We start from the raw sequence: 16,592 nt of genomic DNA, 5'->3' as shown, positions 1-16,592 counted from the left end.
TTAAAGGGGTAACAATTCCACATAGTTCAGTACCAGTATAAGAACTGAATGGTAGAGGAATGGGACCTTTTATCTGTATGTATTTATGAAATCAATAGCCAATACACAACATTGTAGAGATGGTCGATGAAGCAGGTTGTTTACTAGCCGAGATTTGTTAGGGATCTACACCCTTTTATTTTTTAATGTAAGAGAACAAGTGTACCAATATCACAGTAGTTACTTTTGAATAACTGTTCTAAAAACATACACAGGTCTATGCAACAACCAAATAAAAACAAAAGGTTTATCTCAACAATATACAAGAGTACACAATTCCGATCCCAATGCCATGGGTCTGAACGACTTTGCTGCATGCATTTGCTGGCTACCTAAGACACAATAGTTATTCTTGCTACAAAGTAGCAAACTACAGAATGATCTAATTGAGTTTAAAACAATATATAACAAAAAAAATGAAACACAAATTTATACTTTTTAGCTGCATCCCGGCCGGTTCGACAAAACTTTTAAACAAATGATTTTTTAATAAAACGAAATTTATTTAGTACGCAGCTATCACATATGTCAAATTTTGATCGTGCTTTGAGTACTAATTTTTACTTGAGGCCAGTTTTGAAGTATTTTACACTGACACCACAATAGAATGCAAATTGAAAATATTGTAGATTTAAAACTTGTATCAATTTTGTACCACATTTTTAGCTGTGCATTGTTACACAAACTAATGCAGAAACTGAATATCATATAAACGCACTCAAGCCAAGATTATGCTCCGGGAAGAACGGTAAATCCAGTGTTTTTAACTTATTCCTGAACTATGCACATTTACTCGATTTATGAATACGCCCTTCATACGCAGAAAATGTCAAGGACAGCCTAATAATTATAAAAAAAGCATCCCGTGTGCCTCGCTACAATGATTAACAATCCAAACATTGTTTGGGAAAACTGCTCGATGTAGAGTCTTTTTTCAATATTGCCAATCACGCGTGCAGCCGTTATGCAGTTAAGGAGTGTTTTATTGACTTACAGTAAGTCCCTCGCGTTTTGATGCGCAGTCTTCTTAATACACGTTTGATATTCTTTTAGCTACAGCGTGACATGTACGGCTACTTGTATCTTATGGTAAAAGGTCATATACAGTATATGTATTCTAATGTGACAAGTAATTATGTAAGCAATATCGAAACAGCGAATGTGTTTCTTTGTTTATACAGGTATCATAATTATTGAGTGTTTGTTAGTTATTAGTGTACAGATTAAGGTTAGTAAAGAAAGTTTTAAATAATAAACAAGTAGCATATGATCTGATAGTCATTTGGTAAAAGAGGCGTGGCATTGTTGAATCAGAATATTAACACCGATGGTGACTGGTGAGTCAGTTCTCCTACGAATGTGGAAATAATTTTGTATTTTTATTAACATATATGGCAGCTGACAATGGCTTTTAGTATTTACAGGTTGTCATTTTGAGCAACTAAAATATGAAAATGCCATTGGAAGTGGTTTTTCGAACCATACTTGGCCAACCTAGACTTACATTTACTCTCCTTCTTTAGTACGTATTAGAGCTTGTGGCAAGGAGTACGCCTCAGTTTTTCAAGTTCTTAGCCATCACTGTTTGCAATTTTGTTGCTATGCTGCAACTAGTTGGCTATATGAAGCTTGGATTTTAATTCATGTACAGTTCTTGGTAAGAAGTTGTTCTAAAATATCGAAGTCTTTGCATATACTATAGGTAGGTCACCTCTAGTTGTAGCTTTGGTATTTGGAGCGTTTTCAGTTTTACTGTTCATCAATTCATCATATGAGGTGATAAGAGGTGAATGATTTTCTCTTGTTGCTGGAAGTTTACGCCGAAGGTCGTCTCTAATGTTGATGCTGGAGTAATTAGATTCAGCGCTTCACTAGCGTTGGTTATGCTTTCTCTTCCTTTTACATTAGAAATTAATCGTAAGCTGTATTTGCACCATTTCTATGTTGTACACTTGATACTGTTGGCGTAGGTCCTACTCTGCTGCACTACTCTAAATGCGGTCTACACAGACTTGTGTAGGCCTGTAGTTTAGCCTGCCCCGGAGCTTTGTATAAACTACGTTCGATCATACCAAGTTAGTGCTTTGTCTTGGATATTTTCCTGTCAATATGAGTTGTAAGTTTTAAGTTAGATTTTAAGATAACACCAGGTCTTTGGTCTCCTGGACAACTTCTAGGGTGGTATGCGATAGTGTGTAATTCGCTTGGGTGATGTATGCTCTGGATTGAAGATGAGGACAGAACGTTTGTCAATATTAAAAGACATTCACTAGGTTAAAGCCCAGGAATCTAAGTTATTAATGTTTTCTTGAAAGGCCTGTTTGTCAGTGATTATTTGCCACTTGGTAGATTAGAGTATCATCTGCCAATAGGCTGATACCACAGTTAATTTGAGTAGGTAAATCATAGATGTAAGCTAGAAATAAGGTAGGCCAAAGACAGAGCCCTGAGGAACGCCAAATGTGACTGGGAGTTCTAGAGATTTTTGGCCTTCAATGACCACTTTTTGTTAACAATTACATAAGGCGTTGTGTATCCACATCAGTATTTGGCTGCTGATGTTTGGTACTGTGGATAACTTTTGCATCAGCAGTTTGTAAGGCACTTTATCAAACACTCACACAAAATCTAGTACTACAGCTTGGGGAGTAATGCCCTTGTCTGCGGTCTTAGAAAGTTCATGAAAAGGTGCCACACAGTTGTGTTTGACAAGATAATCCTCTTCTGAATCTATGTTGGCAATTATACAGTATTCCGTCGAGAAGAGCATTGATCTCTTGTAGAATTATATATAGGCTTGTAAGAGCTTTGCTCAGTTTTTTTTTCAAAATTGCAATTATTTATATATGAAATTTCAGCAAGTCAACTTAGCAAGGAGTCTTAGAAAAAAGCCAAAACAACTATTGAAGAACCGGCTAGCATAGTATCTAAAATGCTGATTATTTTGTCAGTAGTTTCGTTGATGTTACCGCTTATGATAAGATTAATGTGTGTCTTATGATAAGATTATTTTACGTGAATCTGTATAAGTGCAGTAAGGGGTGGATTAATTGAGGACTAAAGGCATGCACTATTATTCAAAATTATCCATCTCCAATCTGATAATGAAAATGCTTCTATCAATGATTTATATCATACTACTGAAGCTAATACACTGAACATGTATAGTGAGTAAAGCATTGGATTTTTATTATATTGCTATACTCAGCTACTTGTGTATCTGTTTCTGTCAGACACAAGCATGTGATTACTTCAAACAAACAGTTGTCTCATTCAATATACAAGCAGATTTTTATAGCAATGTTAGTTCACTCCAGTATTTGCTTAATATGTCAAAACCATTGAGGTCGGAGCAAAGATTCTTATAAGAACATACCATATTTTGTTTAATTTGTCCTATAGTTCAAAAGCCTAATGTTAAATATTTCATGTAATTATCAGTATTTTGCATCCAAACAAATATATTATTGGAGATTAAGTAGAAAAAAATTCAAAAACTAAATTGTATTCAAGATATTAAGTTATTAAAATAGTAATCAACAAAAATTGGTTTCATTTCCACGTTCATGCCATGCGAACAAAGGTACAACCTTGCCGATAACAGAACTGCATAATGCGAATGTAGAAATGGCAACAGATACACAGATGTAGTCTAATTTGTACTATGTAAGCTTTAACCTAATGTAGCGTAGTTATAAATTCTGTTTTTATCTTGAATATTTTTTTACATTTTATCTTTAGTTCACTCAGCAGTCCTCTCTGGTGTCTTCTATTTCAAGATTTCTTTTTTGCATCATCACGTTCTTCTTCACTACTAGTCAACTACCAGATGGTTCCGTAGAGCTTTTTAGTGAATTTATTTCAAGATTTTGCTCATAGTTTTATACATAATGCTTTACCTAAAGTTTAAGGTAAACATGGACCTTTTCCATTATACTTACTACCAGCGCAAGCCTTTTTGGTGTCCATCATTTTAATCCAGTAAAAGGAAGGCATGAAGCACTGCTAATATGATTCAGACACCGTAAAACTAAACAGCGTGATGAAGAACATACATGTATGGAGAACATACGTGTATGTTTGGAGAACATACATGTATGGAAAACTGTACATGTATGTTCTCCATACAAGTATGTTCTTCATACATGTATGAAGAACATACATGTATGGAGAACATACATGTATGTAGAACATACATGTATGTACTGATTTACAAAACCTCATCCTGAAACATGTCTAAACCTTAGACTTGCTTCACATGAGAGGTGCCATCAGCTGATTTTATTTTATTGATTTACAGCAATCAGTTTGGTCCTTTGCGTATTATCACTCGTAGATGTAACTCATTAGTGAGATTTTAATCCCCAGAAGGATGACATGGACTTAGCGCTATCTTTTGGTGCCATATTTATTTTTCTGCCTACTATTTTCAGACTCACACATTTATAATAAAATGGACAACATAAACTATCACATTAGATATAGTTCCACCTGCTCCTTGCGAACAAACACTAATAAATGAATCTAGTATTCCAATCTATTGCCTTATTTTGATCATATATGCTTTGTATGTTGTCTTTTTTGTTTATTCTCCTTATTCTTATATTCCATCTATTTTATGCCAAGTTCTCATGATTCTTACTGCTTTTATAGTGCATTTGTTTTAAAGGTAAAGCAACTAAAGGTTTTTTGTCACTGGACGGTTTATTTTCAATTGCTAGCATCAGCAATACATCAAATAGTTACACAGACGTAAACGACTACGTTCATGCCTTATCTTGACCCAACTACCAATATCGCAGGTGGTAGTACATAGAGGCTGAGTCTAGTTGTTACAGATTAGGTTTCTACAATCAAATTATTAAGCTGATCATCGCTTTGTACTAAGCTTCTATCGCGGTTCCCAAATTTCGCAATCAGAAGCTTTCCTTGTTCGAGCATGTAGTATTCAATGCTGTCTTCATTGTGATAACTTTGTGAGGTTTTTGTCGGTTGATGATTTTAGCATTGACAAGGCAGCCGAGATATATTGCACGTCTATTTTTTCTCTTTGATTATTTTAAGGGTATCCACGAAAGCAAATCTAATAAGCCATGGAGGATGATGATCTTATGGTTCCGATAAGGTACAACGATGGGTCTTTTGAAAATCCCTTCCCCAGATTTGACTTTCCTGGTGGAGGTAAAATGTGCAGGTATTTTAGAGACCGGTTTTCTTCAAATGCTCCGACACCAACTCGAGTAAGTCAGCATTCTGGTGTTTTGCTTTGTTTCCTTGCATCTTATCATATGTCCTAGCATTGGAAAGAGTTTTCTGTGTGTAGTACTTGTATACATACTAGTCATTTGTTGAATGGAATCTGTCGTAATTAAAACTTGTGGCAAAATACCAACAAAAGCTGGCAAAGTTTTCACCTTGTAGTGTGCTACTCATTTAGTATTGGTCAATGGGATTATATATGACATAGTCAGTTGTAGTAAAGAAGTAGATATCAATATTTTATTTTTGTTAAAGCGCATCAATTATATCAGTACTTTTATCATATATTTCAGTACTGCAGAGTTTTGGCTTTCGAATGAGCTTATATTCAATACTTTGAATATCTTGGCTTTGAAAGCCAAGATATTGAATAAGCTGAAACAGTACTGATATATATATATATTTATATATATATACTATATATATATACTATATATATATACTATATATATACTATATATATATACTATATATATACTATATATTACTGATATAATTGATGTGCTTTAATAAACAAGCTGAAATAGTGTCAGATATAGAGACAGTCAAACTTAGCATATTTGATTCATATGTTAAAACCCTTGTATGTTAGAGCGAGTATTCCTATAACAATACATTGCATTTCATTCAATCCGTATTTATAAATGCAAAATTGCAAATTCATATGATGTGACAAATATTCGCAAGAAAATTATCACCAGATTCATATTTAGAGGTGGTTTTATGTCGAAATTTAATTGTAGTCAGCTATTACTAATAACTAAGGTACAATTGCTGAAACACCAATGGAAGTAATCTGGTAAATCACTCTAATCCCTATGTAGATGGTTGTTAGTGATTATTGCGGTGAACTCACTACTGTTTAGGCTTGAGATTTGTCTTGTTGTTGGATGTTAATAGTAAGATAGTCTATTCATGGGCTTATGTAGTTTCCTTCTTCCTCAGGGTGCACAGACAGTTGCCCTTATATCTTCAAGATAGTCTATCCATGGGTTAATATAGTGTCCTTCTTCAGGGTGCACTGACAGTTGCCCTTATATCTTCAAGATAGTCTATCCATGGGCTAATATAGTGTCCTTTTTCCTCAGGGTGCACAGACAGTTGCCCTTATATCTTCAAGATAGTCTATCCATGGGTTAATATAGTGTCCTTCTTCAGGGTGCACTGACAGTTGCCCTTATATCTTCAAGATAGTCTATCCATGGGCTAATATAGTGTCCTTTTTCCTCAGGGTGCACTGACAGTTGCCCTTATATCTTCAAGATAGTCTATCCATGGGCTAATGTAGTGTCCTTCTTCCTCAGGGTGCACTGACAGTTGCCCTTATATCTTCAAGATAGTCTATCCATGGGCTAATATAGTGTCCTTTTTCCTCAGGGTGCACTGACAGTTGCCCTTATATCTTCAAGATAGTCTATCCATGGGCTAATATAGTGTCCTTCTTCCTCAGGGTGCACTGACAGTTGCCCATATATCTTCAAGATAGTCTATCCATGGGCTAATATAGTGTCCTTCTTCCTCAGGGTGCACTGACAGTTGCCCTTATATCTTCAAGATAGTCTATCCATGGGCTAATGTAGTGTCCTTCTTCCTCAGGGTGCACTGACAGTTGCCCTTATATCTTCAAGATAGTCTATCCATGGGCTAATGTGGTGTCCTTCTTCCTCAGGGTGCACTGGCAGTTGCCCTTATATCTTCAAGATAGTCTATCCATGGGCTAATGTAGTGTCCTTCCTCAGGGTGCACTGACAGTTGCCCTTATATCTTCAAGATAGTCTATCCATGGGCTAATGTAGTGTCCTTCCTCAGGGTGCACTGACAGTTGCCCTTATATCTTCAAGATAGTCTATCCATGGGCTAATGTAGTGTCCTTCCTCAGGGTGCACTGACAGTTGCCCTTATATCTTCAGGATAGTCTATCCATGGGCTAATGTAGTGTCCTTCTTCCTCAGGGTGCACTGACAGTTGCCTTATATCTTACCACTTTGCATATCAGTATCTCATCACCTTGTATATTGACGCTTGTTCCCATTTTATGTTGACATTTTATCAGCACATTTGCTCATATTACTTTTTATGTAGACATTTTTATTTATTGAAATTCCTGTTTAACTTGTGGATGGTTTACAAAATTTCTTTATTTATTTTCAGGATGAGTATGATAGAAACCTTCCTGTGATAAAACCTCAGCTTAGCAAGCTGCAGAATCCACCTGAAGGAAAACTGCAGTACATGTGGATTGGCCACGCTACAGTCCTCTATCAGTTTGATGGTTGGAATGTGCTCAGTGGTAAGATAATTTGATTTATTAGTAAACAGTGGTTGGTACAGTCTATTTGTCGTTATTGTGCTGAGGCTGTGAGTACTCTACACGTTTGGTTGATCATTTTAAGTTTGTCGTCAGCTAGACTGTATTCGACATTACTGATAGCGAAATCTCTTAGGGCACCTTTTATCTTGCAAACAAATTGTGTTTGACCAACTAAATCACAGGTGTCAAACACATGGCCGGCGGGCCACATGTGGCCCGCCACGTCATTTTATGTGGCCCGCGAGAGCTTAATTACTCATTCGCACGAGACGGAGTTAACTTCCGTATTTATAACGTTGCTAGGCGCCCCAACGCGAGTTATCTTGCCTCCGAAAATTATCTATTTCTTGTATCGTTATTTTTTAATTACATAAGAATAATTTTGATTAGTCTAGAGAAAGTTTTCTGGCTAATCAAACAAGCGTACAAATATGCCTCAATGATCTTTCTGGCAAAAGTTATAACTAAAATACTACACCCATTTCGACATCTAGCTGAACTGAAAATCATCGCGGTCACTTGAGAATTTATCATTCGCGACCAATTCTTTTTCAACTCCAAAAGTAAATATGCAGATTCAGAAAGGGTAAAACAGTGAAAGACTGCATAAATGAAATCGAAACATTATTTTTAATGTCTCAAAGTTTTTACTAACTTTTAATTTTGTCAATTTGAATCGTTATGCTCGAATAAAAATGCACTTTTTAGGCTGTCAGCCATAGTCAGACTAAAGTTATCATTCAATCTCGATAGGATCATATTGATTCTTAGAACTGTCCCTGAAGTCTGAAAAGTCAAGAGCAGAGTTACTGAACATATTTTTATTATTTAAAACATGTTTATGACAGTTTATTTGAGTTATATTGGATGTAGATTTGCTATGCTTTGAAGGATAATACTCGCGAGGAAAAATTCGAAATTAGAGTTTCGTGATTTTCATGTTCATGACTAACTGTATATGTATGAATAATATTCATAGCATTGTATTGTATGTAAGTAATTTTAGTCAAACACTGTATATTTTGCAATTTTTTAGTGCAAGTCTAACTTTGTTTCAGCAAATAGCAAATCATTTTTTGTTTTTTGCTGCTTACATATTGATTTTGTGTTGTTGCTGTTGCAATTATTTAGCGTTTGCAGGTTTAATGTGTGTATGCAAACAAATTCATTATCTTAGCAGCTCAGAATTCTTGATTTTACTGAAAGTTTGCCCATGTTAATGGGTATTGTGTAATTTTTCGGATTTTTTTCGAAAACAAGCATTCTGCATGTTTTGCTGTGCAACTGTTCTGTTTGAAACTTTAAGTAATAAAGTCAGAGTTATTTATTATCAAAGACTAGTTAAAGTTATTTTACATTATTCGATTACATTTTGTTACAATTATAAGTTACATCTGGCCCTTTGAGGACAACCATTACGCTGATGTGGTCCTCGGTGAAAATGAGTTTGACACCCCTGAACTAAATCAACTTTCATAAGATTGGGTTATGGGTTTAACATGCCCAACACACTACACTACAAACAGTTTGCCCTTCAGCATCTGCATGAACATTCTATACTGAATTAGTAAAGCATTGGAGTGTAATTTTTTCTGCAGAAAACTTTTGTAGTCTGCTCAAAATGCTCTCAGCCTTTTACATATTCCTATAAGTTGATATTTTATAAGCAGACAAGGAAAAAATGCTATAAAGATTTGATCAGAAAACTGAAATTTAATGTTCATCAAAGACTTAGTTGCGTGTAAATATCCTCCTAACACTGTCCAACTATGATTAAGCATGTATATGTGTATATCTTTCGACACAAATAACAAATATTTTTGGTTTTGTTCCCTCTTGTTTTATACCTGCACGATAAGTTTAAAATGGAACTAAGGAATGTTCTCCTGCAGACTCGATGTCTATGCAACTATTTCTTGCAATTTCTTTAGATCCCATATGGGGAGAAAGGTGCTCTCCAATAAGCTTTATAGGACCAAAACGATATCGTCCACCACCGCTGACCATAGATGAGCTGCCAGATATTGACGCTGTTGTTATCAGCCACAACCACTACGATCATCTCTGTATATCGTCTGTAACAGCACTTAACAGTCGGTTTGGTGACCAACTTCAGTGAGTAGAGTGAATTGTTAGCTCTCACCTTCACTCAGTTCGTTGCTCCTGAGCAGTCAGTAATCACTGTTAAAAGTTGTTAGTCCCTCATGTAAATCTACATGTATGTATGTGTATGAGTGCACTTGTGGAATCATTAGTAACCATATATATCTGGAGTTGTCAGTAACTATACATATCTGGAGTTGTCAGTAACTATACATATCTGGAGTTGTCAGTAACTATAGATATCTGGAGTTGCAAGTAACTGTAGATATTTGGAGTTGTCAGTAGCCATATATATCTGGAGTTGTCAGTAACTATAGATATCTGGAGTTGTCAGTAACTATAGATATCTGGAGTTGTCCGTAACCGTAGATAAAAGTAGTTGTTAGTTAAGAGCCCTAAATGTTTTCCGTAATCATTGGGCAGATGAGTCATAAGTTTATTGCTGTGGGTTGCCAATAACAACCATCGATGGAGTAATCTTTGTTGTCCGCCATCGCAGATGGTTTGTCCCAGAGGGTCTTGGCTCATGGATGAGTGCGAGGGGATGTCGACGGGTGACTGAATTGTCATGGTGGGAGTCAGCCTCTCCTGATGATCTCCGAGGTATGAAACGAGACAAGCTGGATATAGTTTGCACCCCTGCACAGCACTGGAGCCTTAGATCAGGCTTTGATAGGAATAAGGTATGTATTGTCCTTTCATACACAACTTTACCCTAATGCAATTAACGCAAAGGTGATGAAAGATGCTAGATTCATGCAGATGCCCATGTCAGTGACTTATGGCATCTGCATGTATCTATCCATAGCTTATGCTTTTGACTTTGTGTGTTGATTGAAATATTTTGGTTCATATCATTACAGCAGTAACTTCAAGTGAATCAGGGATAAAAAAACATATTTTTTATAGTTATTCGGATTTCTCGTAAAATGTATCTTTGCTATTCTGTTTGAACTGGAATTAAACAAGACTTATATGCAAAGGTCAAAATAGATGTATCAGTGCACTCTAGAGATGTGGGAAATGAGATAGGCAGCCGTGAGTGGTGATTTTTGGCTATAAGAATCAAACATCACTATTTCTCCTATTTGCATGGTGAATTAATCGCATGATGCAAAATTGATTCTGTGAATATATTTTCATAGTTATAACTACTGATGTTTCACAAAACAGTGGACCTCTAGCTTTTCTCTGCCTTGATGCAACAGCGTTTGCATCAAGGCGTTTGCGTAGCTATCTATTATACAGTTCCCTGATGGCTGTGATTTTTCCTTGCTTGAGCAGAACATCTCACTCCTGTTTCAAGTGCAAAAGTTTGTAAATAAACTAGGTCAAAATTAAAATGACCATGAAGGTTTTACATAGTGCGATCTGACTGGTGGCTAGTGTTGAGCTGATGACCTCGTTTAACCTTTACCTACAGACATCTGACCGGTGGTTGGTATTGAGCTAATGTCATAGTTTGACCTTTACCTACAGACATCTGACCGGTGGTTAGCATTAAGCTGATGTCATAGTTTGACCTTTACCTACAGACATTTGACTGGTGGTTGGTATTAAGCTGATGTCATAGTTTGACCTTTACCTACAGACATCTGACTGGTGGTTAGTATTGAGCTGATGTCATAGTTTTACTACTTGTTTCTATGATTTAGTCACTCTGGAGCAGCTGGATCTTCAAAACAGAGAAACATTCTGTTTGGTTCTCCGGCGACACAGGATACTGTCCAGCCTTCAAAGTTATTGGCAAAAAGTATGGCCCCTTTGATTTGTCAGCTATAGCAATTGGTGAGTGTTACCTTTGGATAAGTTTGGACCTTGCTTTTATTGAGCAGATATATCTAAAGCATGGTATACACTCGGCAATAATCTTTTGCTAAAAGTTGACCAGCCATTTTCAAGCAATTTTCTATTATCGACTGATCAGATTCTTGCTGAATGAGTATTAAAAATTGAGGCTATTCCTGATCAGTTTTCAGATAATTATTCTGTTATGGTAACTGATGAGGAGACACTTAAACATTTAGGGTGTGTGATTTCATTTGGTTCCGAACAGCGAGCAGTTTCACTTTAAAACATGTTCAGCTGTAGTGTTTTACTTACTGAAATGTTTTGCCAAATGTTACAACGTTTGCTCAATCTGTGTCACTTGGTACAATTGTTTTCAGTTTGCACTAGATGTAGGAAATATTTAAACCATAGAATAGGTACACCAATTTGCTAACTGCAATAGGACGTCGATCAAAATTTTTGTTTGATCGATTTGCTATGTAAACAAGTTATTGCATGTATTGCTACTACTCTCTTGCTCAAATTGGTGTTTTAGCCATTTTAGAAATTATACTGCTGGATATTGGATTTCACGACTTTGAATTAACTGCCTATGATTAGTTAAGCATAAAAGTTTAAGCAAACATACATAAGTTTGGATAGATGATATATATTTGTGAAATAGCTAAACCTATTGGTGTCGGTAAATCAGAAAAAGTATGTCTGAAATTTTGCAGGAGCCTATTGCCCTCGATATATGATGGCTGCCCAACACATCAATCCCGAGGAGGCTTTTCAAATACACAAGGATTTACAGTCTAAACTGAGTATTGGAATTCACTGGGGTACTTTTCCCATGGGATCATTGGAGGTGGGTTATTGGTCTTGTCTGTTTTTTGTCATGACCACTGTTTTTCAATAGAGCCTTTTGTATAATGATCATAGAGAGATGAAATGTATTAACTATCGAGCCATTCTCATGTTTGTCGGAAAGTAAATAATTCTTTAAAGTAACTTATCTCAAGCATTTCATGTAACTATGTTATATCTCCGTTTCCTCTATAGCATACAACAATTATCATTACACTCCAACCTTGGTTTTCCAACGCTTCATATATCAAACTTATCAAAGTTCAAATAAAACTTTATGGTGCTTTTGCTTCAGATGCTAAACCAAAATGTAAATGCATTTTTCTTGAGTAAGGTTCAGCAAAATGATAATATATAAACAGAGGTTGAATTTCTGCTAGAATGAACAATTTTTCACTGATACAAAATATACCGCGTCATAATTCTTGTAACCAGCGTTTTGTGAGTTATAATTTATAGTGCCATATTCTGTTATGATGATATATCATGGCTTTTAACAGTTGATGATTTCAATGAATATGGAGATTTCATGCAATCCAGTAAAGGACAGAGATATGATATAGTGTGTTGAGTTTTAAAAACACTACAACCCATACTATATACACAACATACCAACAACACTGCACACCGTGTTACCAAAATCATTGTAAACTGGTATTAGCATCATGGTTAATTACAGCTGATTTTAAAATAACTACACATGGTTATCATACATAGTTTCTACCTACGAATTTGCTGAGGCATCTTAGTACAGTCATACCTCAACATGCGAGTTTACTGCATTCCGGGACAGAGCTCATATGCCAATTTTCTCGTATCAAAATATTTATTATATAAAATAGCTAAATACAAATTGATCCATTCCCATCATTTGAAAAAAGCTCCTAAAAACAAGATACTATGATGGAAAAACATGTTTTTTGTTATTCTAATCCACACCCAAACTCACAAATTAGCAAATTCCTATTTAGTGGTTATGCTCTGCGATACAATGTAACATTACTATGTGTAGTACTTTATGGAGTTCTTAACTTCGAGACAGAGGCAGTGGCTCATGGCGGTGTGTGAGAGACTTGACAGCAATGTGTTCGGTACACTAAACTTTTGTGGTGCCATGTAATATAACATGAACTTTAAATTTAATTTTAATGAATTTAGCTTACTAAACACATCCACTTGAAAACAAGTTTAAATCTTACACTAAACTTAATTCTGATTTTATCTTTGTTTTCATTTTATTATCTTCTAACAAGGCTCTTTTTGCCTCGCATTCTCTTTTAGCCGGCCTTTCTAAAACTTCTTCAAACTGATCTGACAAGGAAGTCCGAGCAATGCTGCTGTCCTAATAACCTCGGTCACCCTATAGCCTAACGACCGCATAGAGAACTGTCTTGTATGCTCAAATTCAAAATTTGTCTTGTATCTCAAAGGAAAAACTGCAACAATTTGCTCATATTTCAAATTTTCCAAATGTTGGGGCACGCGTATGTTGATGTATGACTGTATGATAATGCTGCAGTCATTGCTTTAAATAACATATGTTACTGCTGTTTTATTACGTACAGCCTTACATGGAGCCAAAGGAGATCATTGAACGTTTACAACAAGAAGATGGCGGACAATTTCCATTCATAACTGTCTCACACGGAGCTATTCACACGCAAGACTGAGATGGGCCATCTCATTTCGTTCTTATACCAAACATTTATAACTTGATCTATATAGTGTCATTAGTACATATGTGGTAGGTCAAGTTTTATCATATACAACATGTAATCTCTTGACGTTAAAGAATATTGTTTCTATTGTGTCGAGTAGTCAGAATTTGTGGATATCATTTCGATTATATTATTTTGATTCTGGTTATTTTGGTAACCAGTTGGTTGAAAATTATACATATTGTGATTGACTTGATGAAATTATATTTTTATATCAGGCGAAGAATCACTTCAGCCGACCCTAGACAGTTTGTGCAAGCAACCTTAGTTCACGATATTTCTGTGGGATGAGAGTTTGCTGCATTTTTATCACTGCCTTTTACTCGCAGTTCAGTGTAATGTTTCTTTGTTGTTTCCCATTGAAAGTGTATTTATTTGTTGATTATTTATACAAATCAGGGTTTCGCAGCGACAGTTTGAAATACATGATCACCTCAAAAGAAGAACTTGAATTTGAAGCATTAAAGTTTTATAATTATCCTTCAGACAGATAATTATGAATTATGGAAATTTTCATGGCATGAATAATTTGGTTATTGTAAGCAAAAATAGCTCAAGTTAACTGAAAATATGTGATCTATTAGCCTATAATCCTGGATAGTTGATATAGAACCTGGTCTATAGCTTAAAGATGAACTTACACAACGTTTTAGCAGATCTTATCAGAAAATATTGGTATTTTTCTATCATTTGTGATTGTTTTTGATGTTGGTGATCTGACTGTCAGGATTTTTTGCAGTTAAAATGGTCAGATTCAAGCGAAAGTGTGATTAATCCATCTATAGTTGCACTTTGGTAAAGAGATTGACAGAATAGAGACACGTAATGCTGCGGCTTGTACGAACTAGCCCAGGGGTTCCCAACCTTTTTCCTTTAGTTCCCCCCTTATGCCGTTTCATAAATTTGATTCCCCATGCACTTTTAACTCACATGACTAAAAACAACCAATACAACTTATAATCCCATTTTATTGTACATACATGTATCTAAACATATAACAACATAAAATAGACTTTTATACAGCACGCATACAACACAGAACAATGCATAACCTTCGGCATGGCGATGAATTGGTTTATGACTAGGTCAAATTACTATCCAAACAAAATCTGGATGGATGTGTTCACATATATCTGGGTTCTGAGTCTCTGACTAATAGCTCATTATTAGCAACTAGTGTTATAGATAAAACTAAAATGTTAAATGATGATATCCAAACTCACACGACACTGCAAGGCATGAATTAAAAATTTAACAAATCAGAACCCTCTCTGTTCCCCCCTTGTATATTCAAAATTACTCCTTAGGAGGGAATTCCTTCTCGGTTGGGAACCCCTGCCCAAGCAGATATCATTAACGATAAAGAGACCAGCAGTCGGGCAATTACTGGTATGTAAGTGATTATGTCATTTTGGCACGTATTCTGCTTCTGAACACGACCATGTTTTGTCGATTTTAATCTTGAGACATCCTGGCAGTCAGATCACCTTAAGAATATAATATAAAACAATTGCAAATGATAAAAAATACTGACACTTTCTGTTGAAATCTACTAACATTTTGTGTAAGTTCATCGTTAATAGATATAGAGCCAAAATATAGACTACTAAATTTGGTGTTGATCCATAAAATTTCCAACATGCTATCCAAACAAAATTAATGTAAAATATGTAAAATCAAAAGTAAAATGTAAAAACAATAAAAAATATGCAAATTAAGTTCATACAAACTACATCAAGTGCAAGAGTAAATTACACCTCATGCGTGTGTGTTACTCTATTGCTGGACTCCGGCATTGACAAGCCAACATTTCCACTCGCGTGTCTCTAACGTAAAGTAACAGCAAAAGCCTCTTTTTGCGGATTACAAATTTATATTTTACACGAAATTTATGGTTCTACATAGTTTCATACAATGTGTTTGGTTTGATGCTATATGCAGCTACTCGAAATATTTTTCCTTGTTGTTTGGACTTCGGGACACATCAAACAAAGCAATGCATCTTTGTGAGAATGTTTGTTCCTACGTAAGACATTTTGGGCATTTGAAGCAAATACAGGAACAGAGATTAACTTCGTACATCTACGTGTGACAGTAATCATAGAGATAACACCACAACGGGCTATACATGAATATCAAACCATCTTTACTATGATAAAAGCTGTGCCTGTCCGAAGCAACCGTTTGAGGTTCTAAAAAAGATTGCATCGTGTGAGATTCAAACTTGGTTTTTAGCATGCCGGTCTGACACAGTAATGCCTTTGTCAGACGCATTAATTGTGCAAATACTTATTCTCTGTGCTTTATTGGCTCACCGCAGCAGACACCCACCTTTTTTAACTGCGGACCGGTCAAAGCATGACAATTTCACTGACGACGGGTGAGAGGAAGGGGTTGAAATATTAATAAAAAATAAAACGTCTGTTTCTTACTTAATTTGCTAGACGGGTTACATTTTGACGCGCAAGTGAAGAGAATAAGGTCAAAATAAAAGACCGCTTGACCTAGACTGCGACTATGAT

At 35.7% G+C, this 16,592-nt stretch overlaps 1 protein-coding gene across 1 annotated transcript; it reads left to right on the top strand.

The window, feature by feature from the left end:
* The first annotated feature begins 946 nt into the window (after positions 1–946).
* Positions 947–14,522, top strand: LOC137390002 (N-acyl-phosphatidylethanolamine-hydrolyzing phospholipase D-like). Its single transcript, XM_068076218.1, has 8 exons — positions 947–1,034; positions 5,104–5,279; positions 7,450–7,588; positions 9,541–9,724; positions 10,212–10,395; positions 11,368–11,500; positions 12,220–12,353; positions 13,918–14,522. Exons 2-8 carry the CDS (start codon positions 5,133–5,135, stop codon positions 14,020–14,022), a joined length of 1,026 nt encoding a protein of 341 aa, XP_067932319.1. The 5' UTR covers positions 947–1,034; positions 5,104–5,132; the 3' UTR covers positions 14,023–14,522.
* Positions 14,523–16,592: the final 2,070 nt, after the last annotated feature.

The sequence above is a fragment of the Watersipora subatra genome, chromosome 3, assembly GCF_963576615.1.
Source record: "Watersipora subatra chromosome 3, tzWatSuba1.1, whole genome shotgun sequence".
Taxonomy (NCBI): domain Eukaryota; kingdom Metazoa; phylum Bryozoa; class Gymnolaemata; order Cheilostomatida; family Watersiporidae; genus Watersipora; species Watersipora subatra.
This window is presented reverse-complemented; position numbering and strand designations above follow the sequence as displayed.

Excerpts from the sequence above, each read along its gene's own strand:
- LOC137390002 (XM_068076218.1), top strand. The coding sequence starts at position 5,133 with ATGGAGGATGATGATCTTATGGTTCCGATAAGGTACAACGATGGGTCT. Across the intron at positions 10,396-11,367 it reads CAGGCTTTGATAGGAATAAG|TCACTCTGGAGCAGCTGGAT; the intron begins GTATGTATTGTC and ends TCTATGATTTAG. Across the intron at positions 11,501-12,219 it reads TTTGTCAGCTATAGCAATTG|GAGCCTATTGCCCTCGATAT; the intron begins GTGAGTGTTACC and ends GAAATTTTGCAG.